Below are 26374 nucleotides of genomic sequence, written 5' to 3' on the forward strand. Positions count from 1 at the left end.
TATATATACAACATACTCTATAATATCCACATCAACATAATTCTTTTCCTCATCTGGGAACTTCTCGATGGGTAGGGTGTAAATCTTTGGATCATACACGTCATATAAAGTCTGAAAAAAAAAGACCAATGTCAAATCTATGGCACATACAGTACCTGGCCATAATACAGTACGCAAAATGGCCGCCGTAAAATCAAAACAAATATACACAAATTTCCTTTCTTGATTTTTTGGTTGTTGTAGAGTAACAAGTTTTGACAGTCACACGCATCCATACATTAGCGTCATAACTGACGTCACTTGCAATAAGGGTTCCACTAGTCTATTCTTAGAATAAAAAATACGTCATACAAAATGGCTCCCAGAGGGAAAGACCTATCAACAGAGCAAAAGCAGACGATTGTTAGTATGAGTGAAAATGGATTAAGTAGCCGGAAAATTTCAGAGTTGATTGGAATTAGCCCAAATACTGTGCAGAAGGTGCTAAAACGGAATTCTGATAGAGGTTCAGTGGAAAACAAGGAAAGATCGGGAAGGAAGAGATTGGTGTCGGACAGCTAGGGGGGATCGTGTTTTGGAAAGATTGGTTAAGAAAAACCGGCGACAGACTTTGTCAGATTTAACCAGTGTTTTTAATGATTCTGTACCCGAACAAGTTTCTAGCAGAACAGTTCGACGTAGATTGAAGGAGCAGTGTTATCAGCGATGCTCTGTTTCCAAGAAAATAACGATATCAAAGAAAAATCGTCAATCCCGAGTTTCCTGGTCTCGGTCTAAATTAGCTTGGACAGTTGAAGAAAACTGGTCTAAAGTCATCTTTAGCGATGAAATGAAAGTTGTTTTGGGCAAGGACAAGAAAGTTCATGTTTGAAGGAAACCTGGAGAGCGATTTCAACCCGCTTGTCTTGGTATGTACAGCAGTCACTCCCCCCACTCTGGCATATCAGCCATGTTTTGGGGCTGTTTATCATACAATGGTGTGGGAACTTTGACCGAAGTTGAGGGGAATATTAATTCCGAGAAGTATATTTCTGTTTTGGATAACAATTTGTGGCCAATTGTTGCGAAAGAATTCAGTGACAGTCCGTGGATGTTGCAAGAAGATAACTGCCCCGTACATCAGTCTAGACAGACGGTTGCATGGAAAGATGAAAATAATATAGATACACTTACATGGCCAAGTCAATCACCAGATATTAACATTATTGAAAATGTATGGAGAACAATTAAGATTCGATTAGAACACCGCTTACATGAAATCAAAAATAGACAGGACTTGATTCGCGTTGTTAAAGAAATATGGGCCTCGACCACTTCCAACACTATAAAAAGTCTGTATACATGTACATCAATTCCTAAAAGATTAAGGGCTGTAATAAAGGCAAAAGGATATATTACCAAGTACTGATAAGGTAAGAGAAATTTTCTTTAATTCATGTGAAAAAATAACAAACAAATCTTCCAAATGTGAAAAAGTTTTACTGACACGGCGGCCATTTTGCGTACTGTATTATGGCTAGGTACTGTCTATGTGTTTTAAACACATAAATAAAATCATTTTACATTCAGTTAATCTGCCAATTTTATGATCGAGTCAAACTCCATTTTACTATAGTAGTAGATTGCGTTACACAAGCCACTGTCATTTCACACAACTTTCAGTATTTCAAAAATGGTTCATAAAATGTGCAGGAAAAGAAATCTAGATTAAAACCTTATGCTATTTTAAAACTTCATTCATACAAATACTGAACACAAAGCACAGAATTTCTGACCTCCCATGGGACGTATTTGTCAAAGACGGGGAACCTGGCGATGGAGGTACCAGGGTAGGGGGACTGACGGGCCGCCACATGGATGATCTGTCCCTTCCTGTTGGCCATACCATGCACATCTACACAAATCAATGAGACAATTCTTGTACTACTAGATAAATACATTATCTTCTACAGTCACTCCACTGATCAACATTGAACATTAAGTAAAACATTTTAACTTTGGCCATATCATATAAACAGAGCACTGTGACAACTCCTGTACAATTTACAAATATACGATCACTTCTTCTTAAGACATCTTTATTGTACTGATCAACAGTATTGAAACATTGTTTACTCTTAGAACAATGGCTGACCTTGCTGTTCTAGCTTGTGGTAGATGTGTTCTAAGTACATCCTGCTGGTCCCCTGGGTCCTCTCTAGCTCCACAATACGGTCACTCATTCTCTTCAGGTTTTTCTTTTGTAATCTCATGTCTTCCTGAAGGTTTACGATTCTGTAAAAATTGGTCAAATTAAAGTTGTATAATAGAGCAAAGCACATATTGTACAAATAGGTAACTTGAAAACATCTTACAGTTAAGTATAAAACTAATTAATATGACCATACTGTTATTAACTTCCATATGGTACCTACATTTCATTATGTAGTGCTGCTAATCTCTCCTTTTTCTCCTCAAATTCTTGAGTCCTCAGGTACTCTATGGAGCATTTCTTCCAGTAGTTGTAATCTTCTGACCGCCGGTTCTTCTTCACCCTGTGACTCATCTCTTCATCAGGCTGCCAAAAAAAAGATAAAGTCAAATTTGTCACTCTAATACCCATTCATACTTTTTTAAATGCTGTTTCGTTGTTAAATATTTTAGAAATTAAAGCAAAAAATATTCATTAAAGACTTGTTAAAATCTAAATTCTTACTCCTCCCTCCTGTATTTGTCTATTGATTTATAAATTGATGTCATATTTGTCTTTACAAATACACATTACTTCGCACAAAAAGGGGAGATAGCCAGATTTAACAAGATAAAGTTTAAACAATTCAAAATAGTAAAATATTAATTTGACCGTTTTCTGAGAAATCTTACAGCCCTATATTTTTATCTGTCTCTTTATGTGATCAGTTTTGGCTGGTCACAGTTGTGTCCATATGACTATCTGCACACACATTGCGGTCGCACTTCTTTCTTTACTATGCAGTGACAGCTTTGTGCAAATCTTTATGAATTCTACGCATAATTCTAAAAAATCCCCATTATTTTAATGCATTTACTTTGAAATTAAAGCATTTATACATTCTAAGTTATTCAAATCACTTTTTTCATTACATGTGCAAGAACTTTTATCAAAAGTACGCTTTGCCTACTAAAGGTAAAGTTAATTCATTCCTTACTATTTTGGAAATTAAGAAAACAGATTGATATATCCTATTTATAAAGTTTTGTGCATGTAATGCTTTTGCATTACCTTAACATTAAACTGACCAATGACATCACAAGCCAATCATTCCTTCAAAAGGAATACTTGTTCCTCCCACTTTCCATACAAGAAATTCCCATGTTTAAATAAGCCCACTTACTAGTTTCTTATACATGTATGTCAGCACAATAGCAATAGCAACTGTACTAAGACTATCAAAAGTGAATTAAGGGGAAAAGACATGCCTCTACAAAACAAGTATCACAACACCAACGAATATCAAATCTTGTTACAGGTATTTTTTATTAAGAACCTTTAACAACAAGATGTGTTTGCTATACTCCATGTCCCAGATGGTGACAAAGTCTTATATATGCAAAATTCACCCTTGACCTCTTATCAATGACCCTTACTTACACTGAACAAGGTAAATCTGGTGGCATTGGAGCTCGTTTCAAAATACTGTCGATTTTCTTACTTGGAGAGAATCAATCAGCAGCTCGCTAGACTCAGTCCGCTGGTCACTTTGCCAGCATCAAACACATGCCCCAGCAACAATAACGCATGTGGTTGAAGCAGTGCAGTTGCATTAAAAATAGTGAAAATAGTGTACTGTAGGTCGAAAAACAAATATTTTTCTTATCTATACTGACATTTGAAATTATTGTTATGTTTGGAATGGCTTCAAATACATGTCAAGAGAGAGAGAGAGAGCGTGCTTGCTTAGCTTAGCTACCTAAGTGAATTACAGCTTCAAAATATCAAGGTTTTGTGATTGTGTAACTTCATGCAGTTTGTGTGGAGTTCCACAATCACAAAACCTTGACATTGTGAAGATGAGTAAAGCAGGGCTTCATCAGATTCAAAAAGAGGTTCCTCAGTTGCATTTTCAGTATGCTGAATATTTGATGTTGTTATAGTTGCAGCCAATTGTGCTATTTAGAATACAATCCTTTAATATCGATATCTTTTGGGGTTGACCCCTGAACCCCTACACAGGTCAGTAAACTACATACAGACTTTGCCAGCTAATGAAAAATATTGACTAACTTTTGTTCAATCGAATCGTAATAGGCGTAGTTAAGACATTCACCACTTGTGACTTGAATATGATAGAGGAAAGAGAGAATTGAAAAAGTCAATGTATTGGTACAATTCAAACATGTAAATACGGTGTGCAGGAAATCAATATATAAACAACATTTGTCAATAAATGCATGTATATATGCATGCATGTACCTACCGATATGTGAATTAATACTGTAAAAGTGGTTATTTACGCTGGTGTTTTAGTACGGGTTTCTATAGTCAAACAAATCGCTCAGGTATTTAATAAGCGAAAACGTGATTTACCACTCTAAATACTAAATTTTTCTACCTTTTGTGTGAGGGTATTTTACGCCGATTTCATCTTACCATGTAACTAGTGTAAATTTCCCCAAAGCGTAAATTACCACGTTTACAGTACTAAACAGTCTTCCTTTAATTTCAACATGCAGAATAATTGTTATGATGGTGACATTTCTTTAGTGCCGGCAAAGCGACCTGGCCAGCTCTATTGCAGTCATACTGCATGGGCAGTTCTGTGGCATGTCTTTGATGCCGGCAAAGCAACGGGCGTCTGGATTTAGCGAGCTGCTGACAAAAACAAGACTGTAACCAAGTGGGTAAATCGACAGTATTTTAAAATTAGCTCTAAGGGAGACAAATACGTTTTATACATGGGACATACAGTAAAACATCATCTGTTCCAAAATAAAGCATTATATACATGATTGTATAACACAAAAAATTGAATGGGTACATGATTGTTTACTCCAACCAAGAAAATAGCATTCGAGAGGTGATATCTAACTCACAGTGACATAGTCTACAAAACAAGATAAAAGAAATGTTGGTGTTTAACAGTGAGTGTGTTTTCCAGCTAGAACAATCAAACAATGTCAACATTTACAAATCTAGACCAAAAGTACATCAACCCTCCACTTACTGAAGTGCTTGCAGGTGAACACTAGACAGAAAAATAAATTGTGGATTAATAAGATTAATTCTTATCTTATATAGATCTAGATGAATGTACTTTTGTTTATGAAGTAAAATACTTTAACTTTATTTCATTGTAATCTGAATGTATATCATGATAATAAATATAAACAAAATTATGATGACGTTTTTGAAATCGGTTCTTTTCTATAACCAGTACACATGTACTAGTTTTATGTTCTGAATTACATGCATTTAAATTTGACTCTTTTCAACAGAATGTGATTTCCATTAGTGTATAGTCAATTTAATCAATTTATTATCCAAGAAAGAAATTATACTTAAGATTACCATAAAAGAAACCCACTTTTTATTGAAATAAACAAAGTAAAACAAAAAATACATAAAAACTATTAAAAAAAAGAATCCGACAATATCCTTATCTATGATGCTGGGAATACTTCAGCAAATTTACATCTGTTGTCAATGTGATTAAGTAATGTAAGTGTCTAAGTATTACCAAGACTGTTGTCAAACTTTGTCTAAATGCAGACCATTCATTCTCTCAGACAGCACTCTTTCACATGAAATACTGATTAGATCCAGGAATCAATAGATTTCGATTTGTTTCTCTCAAATTGAGCCTCTTTTGGTGATGGTAGTTGAATCTGACATTTTGCCATCCCATCCAATAAAAAAAATCATCAGCCAATAGATTACACCATTGAATTACAAAGCCATATTTTATCAAATGATCTCCTGCTCATGAAACAAAGATTGACAACATGACTAAAGCTATAGATGCAGCTATACATTGACGGAGTGATAAGACCACAAACCTTAGCTTTCTTACTGCAACAGCAGAAGGTGCAGCAGTTTCTCTTGCATCCCTTCATCTTGTTGTAAATCTTCTTCAGAAGAATACAGATGTAGCTAAAGATGATAAAAGGAGGAGGTAGATTCAGCCTCTCCTCGAAGTCGATGATGAGTGCGTACCTCTGGAACTTCCAGATCTCGCTGGCCTCATTGTCCACCTTGGTGATGGTCAGTCTGGGGAGAGAAGCAGGGAAGACTCGAAACAGTGGCAACTAGAGGTACTGTGAGCAAGCTCACAATTGATACCCCCCGCTAAGATAAAAATCATAATGCGTGTATTTTTCCAATTATAGAAAATATTGGATGAATCTATTTCACCGTCCATTTTCTATAAATAACAACTGCTCTATTTTTTTTAAAACTGTTGGTCATAAGCAATATTTGTGTGAAGTAAGAACATTCAATGCTTCTCCATAAGAAAGACAATGACCGGACATAAATTTTGCACTTTTTCTGCCAGTGATCTTGACCATGCCCAAATGACCTTGGGTCAAAGTCATGACGCACCCTTTGGTCCTAAGCAATATTTGTGTGAAGTTAGAACATTCAATGCTTCTCCATAAGAAAGATAATGACCGGAAACGAATTTTGCACTATTTATCCCAACGACCTTGACCTTGCCCAAATGACCTTGGGTCAAGGTCATGACACATCCTTTGGTCATAAGCAATCTTTGTGTGAAGTAAGAACTTCCAATAACTCTCCATAAGAAAGATATGGACTGGACACAAATTTTGTATTTTTTCTGCCAGTGACCTTGACCTTGCCCAAATGACCTTGGGTCAAGGTTATGACACACCCTTAGGTCATAAGCAATCTTTGTGTGAAGTAAGAACTTCCAATGTTTCTCCAAAAGAAGGATATGGACCGGACACGATTGCACAGACAGACGGACGGATGGACGGACGGACAGAGGGACAAGGCGATTCCTATATACCCCCCAAACTTCGTTTGTGGGGGGTATAATAACACATGTACTGTGGACCCATTACAATTTGTAGCTGTTTAAGTTTTTGTCCACCTCACTCAACTCAAAAAATTACATACTATGATAATCATGAAACACAATATTTATTCATAAATTGTATTCAAAGTGAATCACAAAATAAAGTCCCCAAAAATCTGTGAATAATTGACAATTCCAGAAAATTGGCTCCCAAAAATGTTAATGATTGTATGGTATCTCAAGAGACAATGACTGTTTCCTACACTGAGGAAAAAGCATATCCTTGAACAAATTACCGGTAATCAAATAATTTTATTAAACATCAAATCTTCCAACTTGAAGATTCTTCATTGCTGAAACAATACTATACATATCCAGGTAAATACATGTACCGGTATGTCTGATGGTTTACGTGTTTTATCATTCACTGAACTCTGGTTATAAGGAAATAGAAATTAGTACATGCAGTGACCATTGCTAGTAAAACATCAACATGGATCAAGTAACATGCTTTGGACTCCTCTGATTTTAGCATCCTTCATTTGGGGGTTGTGCTGATAACTAGTGCAAGGCTGTTACTGTAGATTCCTAATAAACGCGAGGAATTATTATCCGCGTAAAATCGCGAAATGCAACCATCGCGGATTTTTGAATCACGCTTTTATTTTCCAGACAGTTTTGAACTATAGGAAATCATAATAAAAAGTTGGTGCTCACGGTTTTATATTCTCGTGATTTGATACGAAACAGCCGAATCGTGGAATTAAGTACTTGCGTAAAATAAGGAATTTACAGTAATTAATAGGATTAATTAACAAATGCTACTGAGGGGAAATAATTAGGGAATCAAGGTTAGTGGTAAGGTGGTTCCAACACCTGGTCACCTTTACCTTCTGTTCAAACAAACACACACACAAACTTCTGATGCAGGGAGACTACCACTCTGGAAATGAACACGTAGGTGCACAGTAAAAATCTACAGGTTTTGTAACCAAGGACTTCTACAACAAACTAAGGACAGTCAATGCAACAGAAAGTGGAGGATTGTTTGTCAAAAATGCAACAAAAAGTTTAGGGGTTTTTTTTTGTGGACCCAAATCCTTTAAAAAATCTGACCTCCAAAAGAGAAAACTTAAATAGCACAGTTCAGATTCAAAACCTCTATGTTCATTACTATAAAACAGCGCATGCAGTGAAAATATATACATTTAGTATGCTGCTGATGCACAGCACATATCTTCTTTTAGTAAAATGTGAACATGACTTGGGCTGGATTACATGTATGTATTGTGACTATCAAAGAATATAACTACACAATGTCCTTGTTCATTAATTTATCAAGAAACTAGCAAGGGCAAGTTATTTAACCAGCTAAATTGTTGCTGTATCTAAAAATGCTTGTGACTATAAAAATTAAAACCAATCAGTTGAGCTTATCATTGATAACAAAAACATTAACAAACAGGATTAACCAAGGTCTGTATTTCCCATCATTACTGTCTATTAAAAATACATGTACTCAACTCCAAAAGTCATTACTTCCTACATTTAATCAACTTTTGTTTTCTGGAACCATTTCAAACCAGAAACTGTTTTTCAAGATGATGCTTTTACATGTAAAAAAGACAATGGATAAGAATTTTTAAATCATTATTTCTGAACTTCTATTGAGTGATATCTCAATTAATCAATATGATATATCAGTAATGATAACATGAAACATGCATTTACATATACTTACGCAAACATGGCAAACAGCAGTGTGACGAGGACCAGTTTACAGATCAGCAGATACTGTATGGTGATGAGGTAACCGAACAGGCTGGAGTACGGACACTTCTGGATGGGCAGGATCACAGACTCTACAAACACACAGGGGTCATGACAAATTGGGAACAAAATTTTTCCTAACCAGCCATTTGAAGTGAATTACATGTACACTTATCTTTATTTACTAATACATAGATCAGAAATATTGGTACCTGGATTAGCATAGTGGGATCCTCTAAAGTTGACATCTGAAAAACATTCACTGTTACAAGTTGCCATTTACATGTGTTTTTTATAAAAAAAAATTTAAGCTGAATCATGTCAAAAGCAAATCATTTTTCAGTATATTTTCAATAAAATTGCAGTCTAAATCAAAATACCACAAATAGAAAATTGAAAAAGTTCATTTTTCAAGTTTAAATAACAAAATTAATGTTCAACCCTGAATGATTCTTGTTAAAAATATGCAGAAATGCTGATTCCAGTACACGATAAAACATTTACCTGCTGTACAAAAACCTATTGACACATTATTGTAGTGACCTGAACAGCTTGTGTCTCCTGAAGAAAAATATATAATTCAAACATACATATTGAATTTAACAAAATGTTAATTAGAAAAAAGTCAAATTAAATATGGATGAAAGATAATAGAGGAAATCTGCTTTACCATCAAGATCTGCAATCTGGGTGAGAAACATAGCAAAGAGTGGGCGTGTCAGGACCCTTTTCACAAGATCTATCCCCAGAGGGTAGTTAGGGTACAGTATGGCCTGGATAGTCACTCCTCCAGATATCATGAACACCAAAAACATCCGAATGAAGTCCACGAAATCGTACTTAATCTAGAGAGAAACCATTCAAATCATCAGTATTCATATTGTCTATGTATGCAGACAAGAAATGAAAAAGAGCAAGTGAAACTGGTGTACCGTAATCCGGTGATTATAATACGCACTTTTTTCCCAGCATTTTTTACCATGAGAAAGGGGTGCGTATGATACATCCCTATAGGATTTGGACATATTTTTTCCCTAGTTGAAGCACGGGGTATCATACTGCCGTATTACCTATGCTGTTCACAGACAGGACCGATACCCCGCTATACATCGTAACATTCCTTCATTATCACATATATATTATTATTTAACCCTTAGGAAATCATTGTTATAGCATGCAATTAAAGAAAATGTACACTTTAAGTCTGTTAATAAATAAACTGTTTCAAAATGGCCTTTAAAAATTAATTTGAACTGCCTATTCTTTATCTCCGTGTACGCCGCCATTACCAGCTGTTATTTATAGAATGCGGACTTGGATGGCCACGTGCTATTTGTAACAGATCTTTGAAAACAGCCTACACATCATTTGGCTCATTTTTAACCATTTTCATGTAATGCTAATTAATTTATTGCAAATAATTAGGAATATAAATTATTCTATAACCTATTCCGTTAATTGAAGCCATTGAAACAGTTGTACCCCCCCCCCCCCCCCCCCGCTAACACTTGACACCTTGGGTATCTCAGACACCCCCCTTAGGCTATGTGTACTATACACAACACAACTATTTGTGCATATATTTTATTATGTTCCAGGCCTCTAATTGATCACTTTGATCAGAGTCATTTAAGAATTTAATTAGGTCCGTTATCTCCATACCTGTACATCGTCCGTTTTTCACTTCACAGGGATTGTAATGACTAAACAATTATATAAGTAGTTGATTTTATTTACGGTAGAAAATATAATACTAGGTCTATTTAAAACATTGATTATGAATTAAAGATACTACCGCGATGTATTAGTTACAATAAATCTGTATCTAAGAAAATATAGTGTGTTTCTTATTTCCGGTAGCGTATTCCCGCGATGAATTTGAGCGTACATACAAATTATAACTGCTTTGTTGATACTCAGGATTACCGTTTGGTCAATTTTTTTGATGCGTATTATACATCCCAACAAGCTTTTTTTCACCATTTTCAAGTCCAAAGTGGGGGGTGCGTATTGTACACAACTGCGTATTATATTCACCGGATTACGGTATATTAAAATGATATGTCTAGGCCTTTAACCACTGCTTGCAAATGCATTAAATGTGAAGCATGAAATATACAGCATAATACACTTGTCATTTTGTTGTTGAGTATGTAACCTACCATTCTGTTCATCCTGACCAGCATGGGCCCCAGCGTTGGAGAGATTGGGAGGTAGATGCCCAGCAGTCGGTAGAAGAAGAAGATGAGGGCTATGCTGAGCACGACCTTACTGGTGATGATGTCAGCCGAGTTAAACCAGTGTGGTATAATCCTCAAAACCAGGTACATGATCAGGAAAAACATCACAAGGATTATCTCACAGAAAGGGCCAAGGATATTAACTGCTTTGTGTTGCTAAAAAGAATATTATGTGAATGATAGCTTTAGTATTTCAACATTAATGTACAACATTCATCATTGAAAAGAAATGTCAAAGAACAGCATTGCTTTAATAAATTCAAATGCTATTAATAGTTTTCTTTTAATCTTGCCCACAAGCTTTTGCACACTGACATACTAACACCTGGCAATGTTATTGTCCGCTCTGTAACCAGCTGCAGGTTAGTTCTTTCCTTTACATTATTTCTAATTTTCCTGCATCATACTACCTATTGTACACATTTACCTTACATGAACTTTACTCTTAGATCAACCAAATGAAATAGAAAGATAAGAGACATGAAGGTATCTGCTTACGATGTGCTTTGTGTATGTCCGTTGAACTAGGTCAATCAGGATGATGGAGGTCCACAGCCACAGAGTCAGGTCCAGGTAAAAGTTTCCACAGGTGGGCCACAACACAGCCAGACAAAACAAACCAAGGAAGCAAAAGTACATGGTCTAAAATCAAGAAAGATTTAATTGAGTATCAAGTATTCTAGTGTTCTTCAGTTTAAAACAATAATTCATAATCAACATCTGTGTCCTGGTTGGATTCATCCATACCTGAGTTACCCAGAAAGTTGTGATTGGAGCACTCCAAAGTAGGTATATTTTCTTCCACAAAGGTATTTCCTTCTCTACTTGCTTCTGAAAAGCACTTTGCAATCTCCTTCTAACTGTTAGCTTCTTCCTTTTCTTAAACTGTGACACAAAATATATATATCAAATACTGCCAAATTACTTATACTTACTTACTTATACTTCATGGCAAAGCAAGATGTTTAATCTTCAACAAAATCTAAACTTTACATCTTCAGATATTTCCCATAAGGATTTGAGGTCTAAGTTAAATAAAACTTTTGTTGATATGATCTTTGAACAACAGAACAAAATCTCATCTTCTAACTCAGAAAAACTTCAGTTTTACAGTAAAATATCAAATATAAACAGGTATAAGTTGAAAGATTACTTAAGGTTTTCCTTGAAAAAGCATGAAAGATCACAGCTAATAAGATAAAGAGTAAGGGCACATTCACTATTTATTGAAACATGTAGATATTGTAAACCAATTATCCCTAAGGAAAAACGTTTAAACTATGCTTGTAAATTATTAGTTGAAAATGAAGAACATATTGTACTTTACTGTCCTGTGTATGACAATCTTCAATTTCATTATAATTGTAATATTTACAATGATAAAGTATACTGTGGTATTGATCCAATAAAAGAAATTGTTAATCCATGTGAGTATAATTCTACAAAATGTTAATGTATCTACGTGTACTTATATAAATGCTTTATGCAGAGAAAACAATTACAGGGACTATAAAGAATTGTATAAAACTGTCTTGCATGCTATTGCCTTTATGCTATAATATTCTTTTGACTGTCATTTGATTTCATTTTGACTGTATGCCAACATGGTGATGTCAATAAACCATTGAATTGAATGCAAATTAGATACTTCACATAAATAGATGTACGTGTACCTGTATACATTAACGAGTGTAATGTCAGATGTTCAACTCTTAAATTTTCAAACAGAAATTTTTTTTAAAGTATGTAATTGAAAGAAGGATTCTCAAATCAGCACTCATCAGGTTTTCACCTTTTTTTTTTTTTTTTTTTTTTTTAGAAATTTGCATAATGCCAATAGACTTACATGATAAATTAAATGAATAGTTTTTTTTTAAAGTTGAGTTTTGTTAACCTTGCCATGTATTTTTGTTTTGAATAACAGATGTTGGTGATTTTTTTCAAGATTTGTTCACAGCTTTGGGAGATATTTAGTTTAGCAAGAGTGAATACATGTACGGTGCAGCGATTATTATTAGGAAATAAAATTTTTGCTACCCTTTCCAATTCATTCTGAAGGAGAGATTTTGATGTTGGCAAGTTCTCATCTTCTTCCTCATCATCTGAATCTGAGATATCATTATCCACCACTTTTGAGTCTGGAAGATTTATGTTAAAGACAATACAGGTTATTTTGATGCATATGATTTTTCTTTGTTCTTCTCATTTATTTCTTTTTTTAGTATTATGAGGTCATCAAATATGGCCAGGGGTGATCAAATCCAATAAAGCCAGGGGGACTTTATAATAGCCTGATGTTAAGATTTGATCACCCCTGACCAAAATTTATCACCTCATAATAATCAAAGAATAATTCCTTATTATATAATTTTCACATAGTGATCATATTATTATTGACATTTTGATGTTATTAGTCCCCTACAGGTTTCACCAGAGGGGACTATAGCTTTCCTCTGCGTCCGTCAGTCCGTCTGTCTGTCCGTCCATTCGTCTGTCTGTCCCACTTCAGTTTTCCACACTTTTTTTCTTTATGCGTTTGAGGAATAATATGAAATTTGCTGAACAGCTTCAAAATGTCAAACTACAGATCAAGTTTACACTTTTGTAACAGCTGGTTGACATATTTTCCAGAAAATTAAATTTTTTATATTCCATTTTTTTAATGTTCGGGTTCGTTGTCGGATTCGGTGTGTATTGAATAAACGAGCAAAGTATGTAGTCAGTAATAATATCATGATTTACTTGTACCATTCCTTTTATTGTTTCTAACAATCAAATAAGTTCAATCTGTAAAATAGTGTCAAGCATTGTGTTGTAAATTTAATCGACGGGGTATTTTGTATTATTACAATCGGGTTCGCTATCAGGTTAGTCTGTTGATTCAGGGAACAGAAGACGGTAAGAAATGATATTCTGCATTACAGTGCATTGTTTTCACAAATTTTTACCAGCAAATACTTAATGGACTTGGCGAAATTACTGGAGATAAAATAAAGAGTATTATTTAACCCATTTTTTATTTAATTTCTATATCAACTATGTAGTTTGAATTTCCTCTGTTCATCTATCTCTGATTAAAGCATAACATCTCCTTTATTATAGTTTTGAAATAGATGTATGCGTCGAAGCTTTCATAGAATAATACAAACCGGTAGGGGACGTGTATTGCTTATGCAATACTCTCAGAATGCTTGTTTTTATTTGCGCTCATCAAAATTTCCTATATCCAGAACAAATTTTAGTGACTTCTTGCGAGCACCTGCTCTGTTGAACACATATATGTATGCATCCCAGCCATAGCATTGATGAACTGCTTGGATTTTACATTATAAAATTGATTTGTACTGTTATCACAGATAAAAACTCTGAAAAATTTAAATACATTAGTATGAATGTGCATTTTCCAAGAAAAAAGAGAAGTGAAAACAAAACAAAGGATTCTGGGAGTTTACTATTTAAGCAATCCTGGTCCCCTACTGGTTCCTCAATTTATTCTAGCAATGTCCTATATTTCCTTCAATAAAATTCATACGAATAATAGTTACTCTATTTTCAAAGAATCAAAGGCCTGAAGGGCCTAAGAGTCGACTCCCTGTGAACATGTTGTCAATATTTTGATGTATTTGTTTTTATTACATTGTTAGTAATACATAAAAAAAAATTCTGTCTTTTGTAAATAAATTAAACATAGGTGAACAAAAATTACAGGGCTCATTGTAGCAGACATCACCTTTATGAGACCAGCTTTATCATATTAAATTATATGATAATAATATTTAGATATCCTATATATTTAAAAAAATATCTTTCACGATTCATGAATTTTTTTTTATCTTTGAGATGTTGTAGTCAGTGAAAATAAGATACTTCTATACTTAATTCATGATTATTTCAAATTCTGCGTGTTGAAAGCAGAAAAGGGTCAATAAATGTCTGATTCCTGAATCATCAACTCGTGTCAGTACTTTCAGTACTTTGATTTAACACGTTTCTGTTGACATTTCAATAATAGACTGGCAATGCCTGCCAGACTGGCAATGCATAATATCGTAGGATAGAGACAAAGGTCCAGTATATTTCAATGACGAAGAAATAAGAGTTATTTGCATTATATCGCACATTATCAATTCACGTTTGTGCTCAAAATCCACTCTTAAGAGATCCGATGACAGCAAGGGTCTTCTCACTTCGCAAGCTGGGTCTTTCTAAAAATAGATTTTACGCTTAATATGGAATGGAAAAGTTGTCGAATTCATGGGCAGCGATTGAACAAGAACTACTTTGATTTGTTTTATTTATTTTTTAAACAAGAAAAACTTAAAAAATATATGTGTAAAAAAAAGATAAGATTGTTTAACCATTTCAAATTGGCAATCACGCAAACAAAAGAGGTTAATGTATGCACTATTTTCATTAGCGCATGAATAATGTAGTGCAAAATTTTCGCAGAAACGGTATGATAACAAGGACTCGCTCACTTCGTATGACGACTCAAAAATCATTCTTCAATATCATTCAAAAATTACTTTTAAAAGTCTTTATTCCTGGGGAGTAAGACTTTATAAATGCCTGTGCAAACTCTACTTATGATAATTGCATGTGTATCTTTTTTGTTTACACATTTATTACCAGAATCCACTTGAAAAGTTATTCCTCTCCTCTTCTTCCAGCTAGACGCTTTTGGAACAAATCCAATCCAAATATATATGGGGAAGATGAAGAAAACACTAACCAGAATCTACAAAAAGACTCACTTAAAAGTATTCATGTACTGTAAGTCATTTTAACTCCACGGTGGTAAAATTCCGCGATTTCTCGGAAAGTACTAATTACACTGGTTTGTACGGGTCACTGCTTTTATGGACTTTGGAATAGCGGTGGGGTTACCCATTTTAAATCATGTTGTTACATTAGGTATTGGTGTTGTTTATGAGTACATTCAATGATAGCATTACATATTATTAATTCAAAGTAAATACTGTTTACATGTGCATAGGAAACTATCATTGCTGAGTAAAAAAATTAAAATGTTTAGAGTAAACAGTTATGGTAAGTTGTGATGGAGATTGCAACTCCCGGTTGCAGTCAAACATAACAAGAGCACCGCTAAGCCAAGCAACCTCTCTTACTGTGGAGGAAAATGCATTATTTAGCAGCATACATGTACAATAAAACTCGGTTATAATGAAGTCCTAGGGACCAATGGATTTAATTCGCCATACATGTACCCGTAATTCGTTATATCCGTAAAACAAATTCATAATACTTACTAAAGCGAATTCACTATATAAATGGTTTCCTTTGTCAAAGGACAATTTTTGCTAATTGAGGCTTAGAATGAAAGTCCTTTCATTTGATACCTTTAATAATCAGATTGTTATTTGAAGAATTTATGTGAAAATAAATTCCTTCAAACTATCATGAATGGTTAGCCAAACTTTTTAAACTGTAGAGAAATTCGCTAAAAAGTGTTAAATTTTGTTTATTTTCCACCTTTACGGGACTCAAAATCAGTTCGCTATATCAGTAAATTAGTTATATCCATTAAATTTTGCAAAGATTTGTTTAGAATTTTACTGGGGTATAAAAAAAACTTCGCTTTATCTGAGATTTCGCTATATCCGTGTTCATACTAGACGAGTGTTACTGTAATTAAATTCTCTTTCAAAGTTTGAAGTAGTTCCACTAGTAGTAAATAGGGAAAAGGGAAAAGTAGGGAAATAATGACCGAAATTTGGTTGCTTTTATGATGAAAATATGATGAATTTAATCGCTAATGTCTGCTTCTTCTAATTCTTTATTACCGGTACTATCAAACATTTTTAATTTTTCTTATTGCCTTCAGCTTTTTATTACTGTTAATAAATAAGTCTTATCAATATATGGTGACTTCCTTTTTAATCATAGGTACTAATTTTCACAGTGATCAGTGAAAAAAAAATTGTTTCATCCCCCAGATCATCTAATCTAAGGGTTTCTAAAAATGAGCAAAATACAGTAACTAACTGCATAAATAATCAAGCTATTGAGGTGACCAGTCTTTCATAACTGCGGAAAACATGGCAATGCTGAGATCTTGAAACAGCAAAATGTCGATACAAACTTACCTTAAACCAGTTAGGAAGTGTCAAAAAACCCAAATCTAATTCTTTGACCTGAATTGCACCAAACAGTTTTCTAGTCAGCCATTTCTGACAGCAGGGATGGGCAATGAATCCGATGTAGCCAGCATCATGAGCGATCTCAATGGAGGTCTTGTTGTTAAAATCCTTAAGAGGGGCGCTCAGCATGCTGTAGGTCTGCTCACTCGAGTCCATGTACCCAATATCTAGCACCCCCAGGGCTTTGTCACCAAACTCCCTGGTTATAGATACAAATGATTTGTCAAGCATATTTCTGCGGAATCATTTATTTTTCAAGAAAGTGAAAATTGCAAAAAAATGCAATGGTTAGAGGACAAAGAATTGTAGATTTATTTACTGTTAAATTACAATAAAGAATTACTTTGCATTTCTCTCCATTTCTGTTCGTAGGAACAGCTCCATGCAGTTTTTAGCCAGCTCTTTGTATAGATTGCTACAGATTAGAGCTAGAGCTATAGGTTCATCACAGCGGTTCCACAGCACCTTGGCCAACTTGTGTCTGTTCATCAGTACAGCCCAAACTGTCAACCAGTTCAGAGCCTGAAATACATCCCCATTTATCGTCAACATATACATGTAGTTGCAATATCAAATGCAACAAAAGCATTGCAAAGATAAAGAGAATCAACACTCAAAAGGTTCAGCATTGCAGATACAGCTGTAGGTCGTGCTTTTAAGGAATCACTATACTCACATCTTCCTATTCTAAAATAATCTTGCTTACATACAGTAGGATGAGGTACTTTAAAAGTATGTGTACTGATACCTTTCTTTCTGCTACAGCAGGGTCCAGCACATACAGGCCTACAGAATTCATTGACATTTCATAAGGCTGGACAAAGTCACTCAGGCCGATCAGTTTGAAGATGAGTCGGTTCAAGTCATTCGCCAAGAAATTGGCATCCAGAGCCTGGTCAAATACCTGTCAGTTCAGATTATAGAATCCATTACACTGTCTTCTACAACACAAATACCTTAATGTACACAAACACATAGTCTACTCAAGAGATTCAGGTACATGTACATTTCAGATCAAAGCTTTCATTACACTGACTCATGCAGTACAAATAATACAATGTACCTCAATGTTAAAAAATACAAGAGTACCCAGTAACTAAGCATTAATAGGTCTTTCATTTAGAAATACAAATGTATATCCTTTGATTATCAATGGAATGTAAATACAAGTGAAAAGCTGTCAATGTGACAGCAAACCGGGTTTTCTTTCATGTGAACTGTATTCATAATCCATGTCAACCCGTATCCAGTGAAATGGAGTACCCTATATGCAATATTTTGCCAAAAAATGACTAAGTTCAAAAGCTGGTATTTTTTTCATAAATTATTGGAAATCAAAATCCTAGCAATATGCACACTTCTGATATATGTACAATTGATCTGCAAAAGAACAACTTCTTATCTTGAAAACTGTAGGAGGAGTTATCCGTACAATGAGGGTACCCTATATGCATTATTTTGCCAAAAAGTGACTAAGTTCAAAAGCTGGTATTTTTTTCATTAATTTATTATCAGAAATCAAAATCCTAGCAATATGCACACCTCTGATATATGTACAATTGATCTGCAAAACAACAACTTCCTATCTTGAAAACTGTAGGAGGAGTTATCTGTACAATGAGGGTACCTTTTTGGCAGCCGCCCGCCTGCCATTTTCACCATTTTAATAACCAGATTTTTCCGTTGGAAAACCCGGTTAAAAACGCAAAATCAATATTGCAAGAATGAAATTTGGATTTGAAATGGTAGGAATTTCAGTGAAATAGAAACACTAAATTTGATTAATATTGCTCTAACTTTTTGGACTTTGAAGTAAAGCTGAAAGATGTGTAAATTTTGCTATTCTTGTTACTGCTACATTGGATTTTGTTAAATTTCCCTACATCTGATTTCATTCTAAATAAATATTACTGTACAAGTTTCCTTCAATATCAATACGAGTATTAAAAAATAAATTCATTTTCTCTATCAACATTAATACTGGCCCTTTAATGACCCAAAGGTTTATTTTATGACTTACTGGTAATTAGAAATCTTTTAATAACTACTTGCTTTCATATTAAATTCACAACTGACTGCAATCTTTATTTTGTTAAGAGGAATTATTTCTATATATTTTTATGTAAATAGGATATTGCAAACCCATAAGTGAAGTCTCTATGACCTCAGGGGTCAAAGTAATAGTAGCTATGTAGCAGGTACTTACCCCGATCTGACCCAGTACCTTCTCCTGACAAATACTGACAAAGAACTCACGGTCGTCTGCCTTCTCGTACAGAAGCTTGTACTTTTTGTGGTTGAGGTACTTGTGAATTAGAAACCCGTGGTCCAGAAAGATCTCTACAAACTCCTCCCTATTCAGCTTCAGTAGGGCCTGCTCAAACAGTTTCTTGTCGACCTGCATGGAGAGAATTAGTGCCATTGTACTGTATACATTGGTTGTGACTGTCTTCAGTTGATAAAATATTAAAATCAACCTGAATGACCAAAAAGTTCACTTAAAAATTAATCTGATAGTAAAAACTGAGACACATATAAAGGTCAGTTATTTTATAGTTTACTGGTCAAATAACGTTTTATTACACATGAAATCTAAACTTTATTTATGCTTTATTCATTAAATCATTTCATAAATGCATTTTGTCCATAATTCACCTTGTGCCCAATTTATTAATAAAAGATATTAAGCCTACAATTAAACAGTGATTTGTTTGTAAATGTACCTTGATTTTGCCCCAGTCATCTCTGTGAAATATCATAGAGAGGGCCATGTCTGGACGATTCCAGTCCAATATCAGCTGTAGATCCTTGAACACTTTCTCCCTCCATTTCATTTTGGTCTGCCTTTCACCTTTACCACAGAACAATATAGAAAAAATTAACACAATAAACTTGTTCCAATCATACTTCTGATATCTTTATTTTTCATTCAGTTTGAATTGATAATACATGTATAGAAAATACATACAATTAAATAGAGCCTTCAGAAGATATTTATCCAGATCCTTCAAGTTTGCATCCCATCCCTGTGTGTTCACCATGGTTAAAAAGACTTGCTCATCCTAGAAATAAAAAATAAATGCTGCTCAACCAAAAGGGATGAATAACTTACTATCATACTTTAGAACTCAACAGCATGATACCAATTTTTTTTTAATTAACACCATAATCATATCATTCAACTTAAATTTTAAGTATACAGTTTAACTTTAGATTTTAGAACACAGGTATCTAAAATACCATGAAAATCTTTAAGTTATTTAAAGTCTAATTCACTATTTTTCAAATTGAATTTAATCTCAATATCTCAACCCTCTGTGCATTTTTAAGTCCACTTGAGTTTGAGATAACAAGAGTTGACTGTATATTCATTGTCTAAAGGAGTTTTCTAGCCAAGGGTCATTCTCAAACATTTGACTCTTTAGGAAGAGAGACAACTGCTTCTAACCCCAGCATCAGAAGCCTCCTTATTTATTCCTGATGAAAATTCTGAAATTTAGCAGCAGCTCAATTTATCTTGTGGGGAGACAATCTCTACATGGCTGCGTTTTAATCTTTGTATGCAATTACCTCTATGGCGAGGTGACAACACTGAAGAATTTTGTCTCTGAACTCTGTACGAGCCATGTCATTTTCTTTAAAGTCCTCCGGATATACTTTGCAGATCATTCTTGTTAACTCTGGTTTGAGGAAGTGTTCTTCAAAGTCAGGATCAGATCTAAAAACCAATCAAAAGATTTCATAAAATATATGAAATATGGGCACTTTAACAGTCTTATTTAAATAAATTTTTCTTTCATGAAAGTTTAATAACTAGACAGATGTCGTCTGTCTCCTGAACTGACAACCACACTTAAGAACATTACAAGTTTCAAAGCCCACCTTTCCAGCAGCTCTTCAAATGCGTAGGCCAATAGATCTGCCACCCCTCCACTCCCCTTCAACAGGACAACTGGCATTTTGTTAGTTAAGTAGGTCAAGACATGGTCCACTCCCCTTGGTGACCCCTGAACCAGCAAGCCAACCACTGGCACTGTCTTCTTTATGACTGGCTCATTTAAATCGTACTGTTCATCAGATCCTGAATAATAACAAAGCAAGTGTATAATTTTTTGATCTATTTAAACAAGTCCAACTTGCTCTTCATTTAACTGAAAATTACATAAAAGTAAATTCTTTTCGTTTTTACTGCCAATCATCCCATGCAACAGGAAATCTTGTTTCAAATGTGCTGTAAATCAACTTTTGTATTCTTTTATTAACAATTACTGTTGTGCAAAATTTCAGTAGCATATATACTGGTACTTTTTAATAACAGATTCTCAAAAGACAATTCACCAAAAACTTGAAATCAATAATTAACTAAGTAAGGTTTGACTTATTATAATGCTTAAGGGTATGCAAAGTTTAAGGATACTAAGTGCTTTGAGTTTATTTACAATCTTGCCCACAAGCTTTTGTATACTAACATACTACCATGCACACTAACCCACCAATACACACACAGTTAATGATGCTACATGGATATCCCCTCTGCCACAAGTTGAGTGAGGGTATGATTAAGGTGAATAAGATGGTTTTTAATGAGGTTACCCCAACTGAACAGTCTCCGAAGGCGTCTCTTTCGGCCCACCCCATACTGAAATTGCTGCTCCAGCTGACATCGGATGTTTGTAAAGAACATTCGATCTCGGTCCTCCTCGTCCACAAAAATAAAGTGGGTGTGGTCTGGATTCAGCTCATAGAGGTCGCTGTTGGGTCTAATGCCTTCGTTCTTAATATTAATGCCCATTTCCTTCATTCAAGAGAAAAGAATAAACCATGAAGGTCTAATCTAAAAATACCACCTCAATTTAAACAAGAGGCCCTGGGGCCACATCGCTCACCTGAGCAACAATAGCAATAACTCTGATCAAATCAGCATTACAGTATAAAACAAGATATCTGTGAGCCAATGCTCACTAGTGATACCCCCGCTCTGATGTGAATATGCAAAATAAGCAAAGTCGACATTTAACAGAAAGCTGGCATCCGATTGGTACAGAAATATATCCAACAATATGGCATGCCTAAACAAATAGTGTGTTAAAATTTCAAGCATCTGCGATAAACAGCTGCTGAGAAATCTTAGAGGAAAATTTGTTTGAAAATTTTGGCTAAAATAAACAAAGTACTCATTTAACAGGAAGATGACGTCCAATTGGTACAAAAATATATCCCACAATATGGCATGCCTTAACAAACACTATGTAAAAATTTCAAGCATCTCCGATAAATAGCTGCTGAGAAATCTTTGACGAAAATTTGTTTGAAAATTTTGGCAAAAAATAAACAAAGTCATTATTTAACAGGATGTTGACGTCCGATAGATACAAAAATATATCCCACGATATGGCATGCCAAAACAAATAGTGTGTTAAAATTTCAAGCAACTGCGAAAAATAGCTGCTGAGAAATCTTTGACAAAAATTTGTTTGAAAATTTTGGCTAAAAATAAACAAAGTCGTCATTTAACAGGAAGTTGACACCCGATTGGTACAGAAATATATCCCACAATATGGCATGCCTATACAAATACTGTGTAAAAATTTCAAGCATCTGCGATAAATAGTTGCTGAGAAATCTTTGACGAAAATTTGTTTGAAAATTTTGGTTAAAAAATAAGCAAAGTCGTCATTTAACAGGAAGTTGACGTCCGGTTGATACAAAAATATATCCCACAATATGGCATGCCTAAACAAATAGTGTGTTAAAATTTCAAGCATCTGCGATAAATAGCTGCTGAGAATTCTTTGACGGAAATTTGTTTGAAAATTTTGGCAAAAAATAAACGAAGTCGTCATTTAACAGGAAGTTGACGTTTGATTGGTACAAAAATACATCCCACGATATGGCATGCCTTAACAAACACTGTGTTAAAATTTCAAGCATCTGCGATAAACAGTTGCTGAGAAATCTTTGACGAAAATTTGTTTGAAAATTTTGGTTAAAAAATAAGCAAAGTCGTCATTTAACAGGAAGTTGACGTCCGATTGGTACAAAAATACATCCCACGATATGGCATGCCTTAACAAACACTGTGTTAAAATTTCAAGCATCTGCGATAAACAGTTGCTGAGAAATCTTTGACAAAAATTTGTTTGAAAATTTTGGCTAAAAATAAACAAAGTCGTCATTTAACAGGAAGTTGACACCCGATTGGTACAGAAATATATCCCACAATATGGCATGCCTATACAAATACTGTGTAAAAATTTCAAGCATCTGCGATAAATAGTTGCTGAGAAATCTTTGACGAAAATTTGTTTGAAAATTTTGGTTAAAAAATAAGCAAAGTCGTCATTTAACAGGAAGTTGACGTCCGGTTGATACAAAAATATATCCCACAATATGGCATACCTAAACAAATAGTGTGTTAAAATTTCAAGCATCTGCGATAAATAGCTGCTGAGAATTCTTTGACGGAAATTTGTTTGAAAATTTTGGCAAAAAATAAACGAAGTCGTCATTTAACAGGAAGTTGACGTTTGATTGGTACAAAAATACATCCCACGATATGGCATGCCTTAACAAACACTGTGTTAAAATTTCAAGCATCTGCGATAAACAGTTGCTGAGAAATCTTTGACGAAAATTTGTTTGAAAATTTTGGTTAAAAAATAAGCAAAGTCGTCATTTAACAGGAAGTTGACGTCCGATTGGTACAAAAATATATCCCACGATATGGCATGCCCTAACAAACACTGTGTTAAAATTTCAAGCATCTGCGATAAATAGTTGCTGAGATAAATGCGACAGAAATTTTTGTTACGGACGGACAGACAGACAGACGGACAGACAGACGGACAGACAGACGGACAGACGGACGGACAGACAGACACACAAGGGTAAAACAGTATACCCCCTCTCCTTCGGAGCGGGGGTATAAATATCTTGACAACTTAGAACAGTAGATCATGCTCAAAAAATTAAAAAAAATCAGCAGATTTTTATCCATATATTTTTATGGTAAATACCAAGCCCATTTTGTTGTCTTAGTATTTGTGAGAAGATTTTTCTCTATTCATAAATAACCCCCCCACCCCTCCAACTTTGTGGCCCCACTTTCCTCTAGGGAATCATGGCTTGATCAAACTTTAATCTGCACAACCTGTGCTTCCACACAAGTTACTGCTTTTTGGACTAAATACTTTTCCAGAAGATTTTTAAAGAAAATTTTTTCTCTATCCCTTCCTATGTATATATTTGACACCTCCCCCCCACCCCACCCAATGTGGCCACATCCTACCCCTGGGGATCATTATTTGAACAAACTAGAATCTTCATTACCTGACAATGCTTCCACACAAGTTACTGCTTTTCTGGCTAATTGGTTATTGAGAAGAAGATTTTAAAGATTTTTCTCTATATATTCCCATGTAAAAATTCTCGCCCCTGTACCTCTGGGGATCATGATTTGAACAAATTTGAATCTACACTACCTGAGGATGCTTCCATACAAATTACAGCTTTTCTGGCCTATTGGTTTTTAAGAAGAAGATTTTTTAAAGATACTAAATTTTTTTCATAATTCTTAATAATCTCCCTTTGAACGAGGGTTTATCCCTTCATTTTAACAAATTTGAATCCCCTTCACCTAAGGATGCTTTGTGCTAAGTTTGGTTGAAATCGGACCAGTGGTTCTGGAGAAAAAGTTAAAAATGTAAAAAGTTTACAGACAGACAGACGGATGCTTGACAAAAAGTGATCAGAAAAGCCTACTTGATCTTTCAGCTCAGGTGAGCTAAAAATGTTTCAAATTCACTTTAAATTCAAGAAAACTTGATTTTTAAAAATGTTGAGAGAAAATTGCATTTAATGTTTTCTTAGTAAATTCCATACTATTTCCTTACAAAAATCCACAAAAAGTATGTTAATTTTATTTTGTCTGTCTGCTATTATAGTTTCACTAACCAGTCCCCATTGTATCCCCTTCAAAATGTGAAGATAATACATGTATCCGATAATTTAAAACAAGAAAAAAATCCAAAATATTATTGCTGTATGATTCTTAAATTCTATAATGTGTCAAACCTTTGCTTTTTATTAAAAGTAAGCAAAATCTAAATCTAACTAACTTCCATTTCATAACAAAAAAATAATATTTCATAAAATGAGATACTTTACGCAACAGTTTACAAATTCTAAATATAATGTACCAGGGTAGCATGCAGATATTTTGGTTTTTTGCTCATCAAAAGTTTTTCAAGGGGATTAACCTAATTTTTATTGATCTTAACTAAAAAGGACTAAGTGCGGTTTTATGCAATTTTTGCCCCCCAAAATCAAAGTTTTAGAAATAGCTTTAAAATAAGGTGAAAGATAGTTAAAATCATATTGGAAATAAAGGTGTAAAAGGTTATTACCACAGTGACGTCATAATGTAGAAATGACGTCATGAATATTGCATTATTTTGATAAATTGATGTTTTGTAGCAAAATATGGGTGTTTTCCGACGGTTTTTTGACTGGGAAACATCGAGCGCAGGCTTGCTCAAGTACCATTTTTTAGTATAATATGTATAACTATCTGAAGAAAAACATATATTAAAATCGCACTTGAGCAGACCTGCGCTCTATACTTCCGAATGCAAAATATAGAGCAAAAATGAGAATATCTTCATTTGTTTGCAAATTTGCGGGAATTAGGTCATTTAAGTGACGTCATAGATAAACAGCGAGTGAGCAATGATGACTAAAATCAAGAGTAAAGTTATAGGCATCCTCTTTACAATGATTTGTGAAGATTTCATTTTTATACGATACTATTAAAAAATTGGTTGAAATCGGGGGCAGATATTTGACCATACCGCACATAGTCCTTTAAGGACGTTGGATCCTGCGATCAAAAGTCTTAAAGTTTTTTCCTAAAGTATTTTTTAGAAATCTACACACATAGCTTAACCAAAACTCAAAACAAAATTGTGGGGTCTATATGCTTCATTAGGCGCTACGGTGTATCTAATATGACCTTTCTGCACTGAAAGTGCAGATTGCATATAAATCACTTTTCCCTCTATATTTTATTATCGGAATGAACCATGGCACCAAATACAAATTTATACTATTTAAAATAAATAAAATTAAAATTATCATAAAGAAAAATGTTACAATTTCTTCTCCTAATTGATCTTTTGACCTTTTTGCACTGATAAAACGCTATTTT

General features: G+C 34.3%; 1 protein-coding gene across 3 annotated transcripts in view; it reads right to left on the reverse strand.

Annotated features, from left to right (window-relative positions):
* LOC105326374 (transient receptor potential cation channel subfamily M member-like 2) overlaps positions 1 to 26374 on the reverse strand; it is a 42113-nt gene that overhangs the window by 7654 nt on the left and 8085 nt on the right. For 2 of the 3 annotated variants that reach the window (XM_034444864.2, XM_034444866.2), the window contains 24 exons: positions 21763 to 21964; positions 21052 to 21250; positions 20740 to 20887; positions 20138 to 20231; positions 19893 to 20020; positions 19376 to 19567; positions 17918 to 18073; positions 17513 to 17691; positions 17116 to 17368; positions 15638 to 15746; positions 13046 to 13146; positions 11756 to 11893; positions 11507 to 11650; positions 10931 to 11164; positions 9439 to 9613; positions 9273 to 9329; positions 8981 to 9016; positions 8740 to 8860; positions 6016 to 6226; positions 5184 to 5204; positions 2415 to 2557; positions 2135 to 2274; positions 1776 to 1894; positions 17 to 111 (listed from right to left, as the gene is read on the reverse strand). In XM_034444864.2, the coding sequence (XP_034300755.2) occupies positions 17 to 111; positions 1776 to 1894; positions 2135 to 2274; positions 2415 to 2557; positions 5184 to 5204; positions 6016 to 6226; positions 8740 to 8860; positions 8981 to 9016; positions 9273 to 9329; positions 9439 to 9613; positions 10931 to 11164; positions 11507 to 11650; positions 11756 to 11893; positions 13046 to 13146; positions 15638 to 15746; positions 17116 to 17368; positions 17513 to 17691; positions 17918 to 18073; positions 19376 to 19567; positions 19893 to 20020; positions 20138 to 20231; positions 20740 to 20887; positions 21052 to 21250; positions 21763 to 21964 (3395 nt within the window). The remainder of the gene's footprint in view (positions 1 to 16; positions 112 to 1775; positions 1895 to 2134; positions 2275 to 2414; positions 2558 to 5183; positions 5205 to 6015; positions 6227 to 8739; positions 8861 to 8980; positions 9017 to 9272; positions 9330 to 9438; positions 9614 to 10930; positions 11165 to 11506; positions 11651 to 11755; positions 11894 to 13045; positions 13147 to 15637; positions 15747 to 17115; positions 17369 to 17512; positions 17692 to 17917; positions 18074 to 19375; positions 19568 to 19892; positions 20021 to 20137; positions 20232 to 20739; positions 20888 to 21051; positions 21251 to 21762; positions 21965 to 26374) is intronic. The other variant, XM_034444865.2, reaches the window with a different exon arrangement.

The sequence above is a fragment of the Magallana gigas genome, chromosome 2, assembly GCF_963853765.1.
Source record: "Magallana gigas chromosome 2, xbMagGiga1.1, whole genome shotgun sequence".
Lineage (NCBI taxonomy): Eukaryota > Metazoa > Mollusca > Bivalvia > Ostreida > Ostreidae > Magallana > Magallana gigas.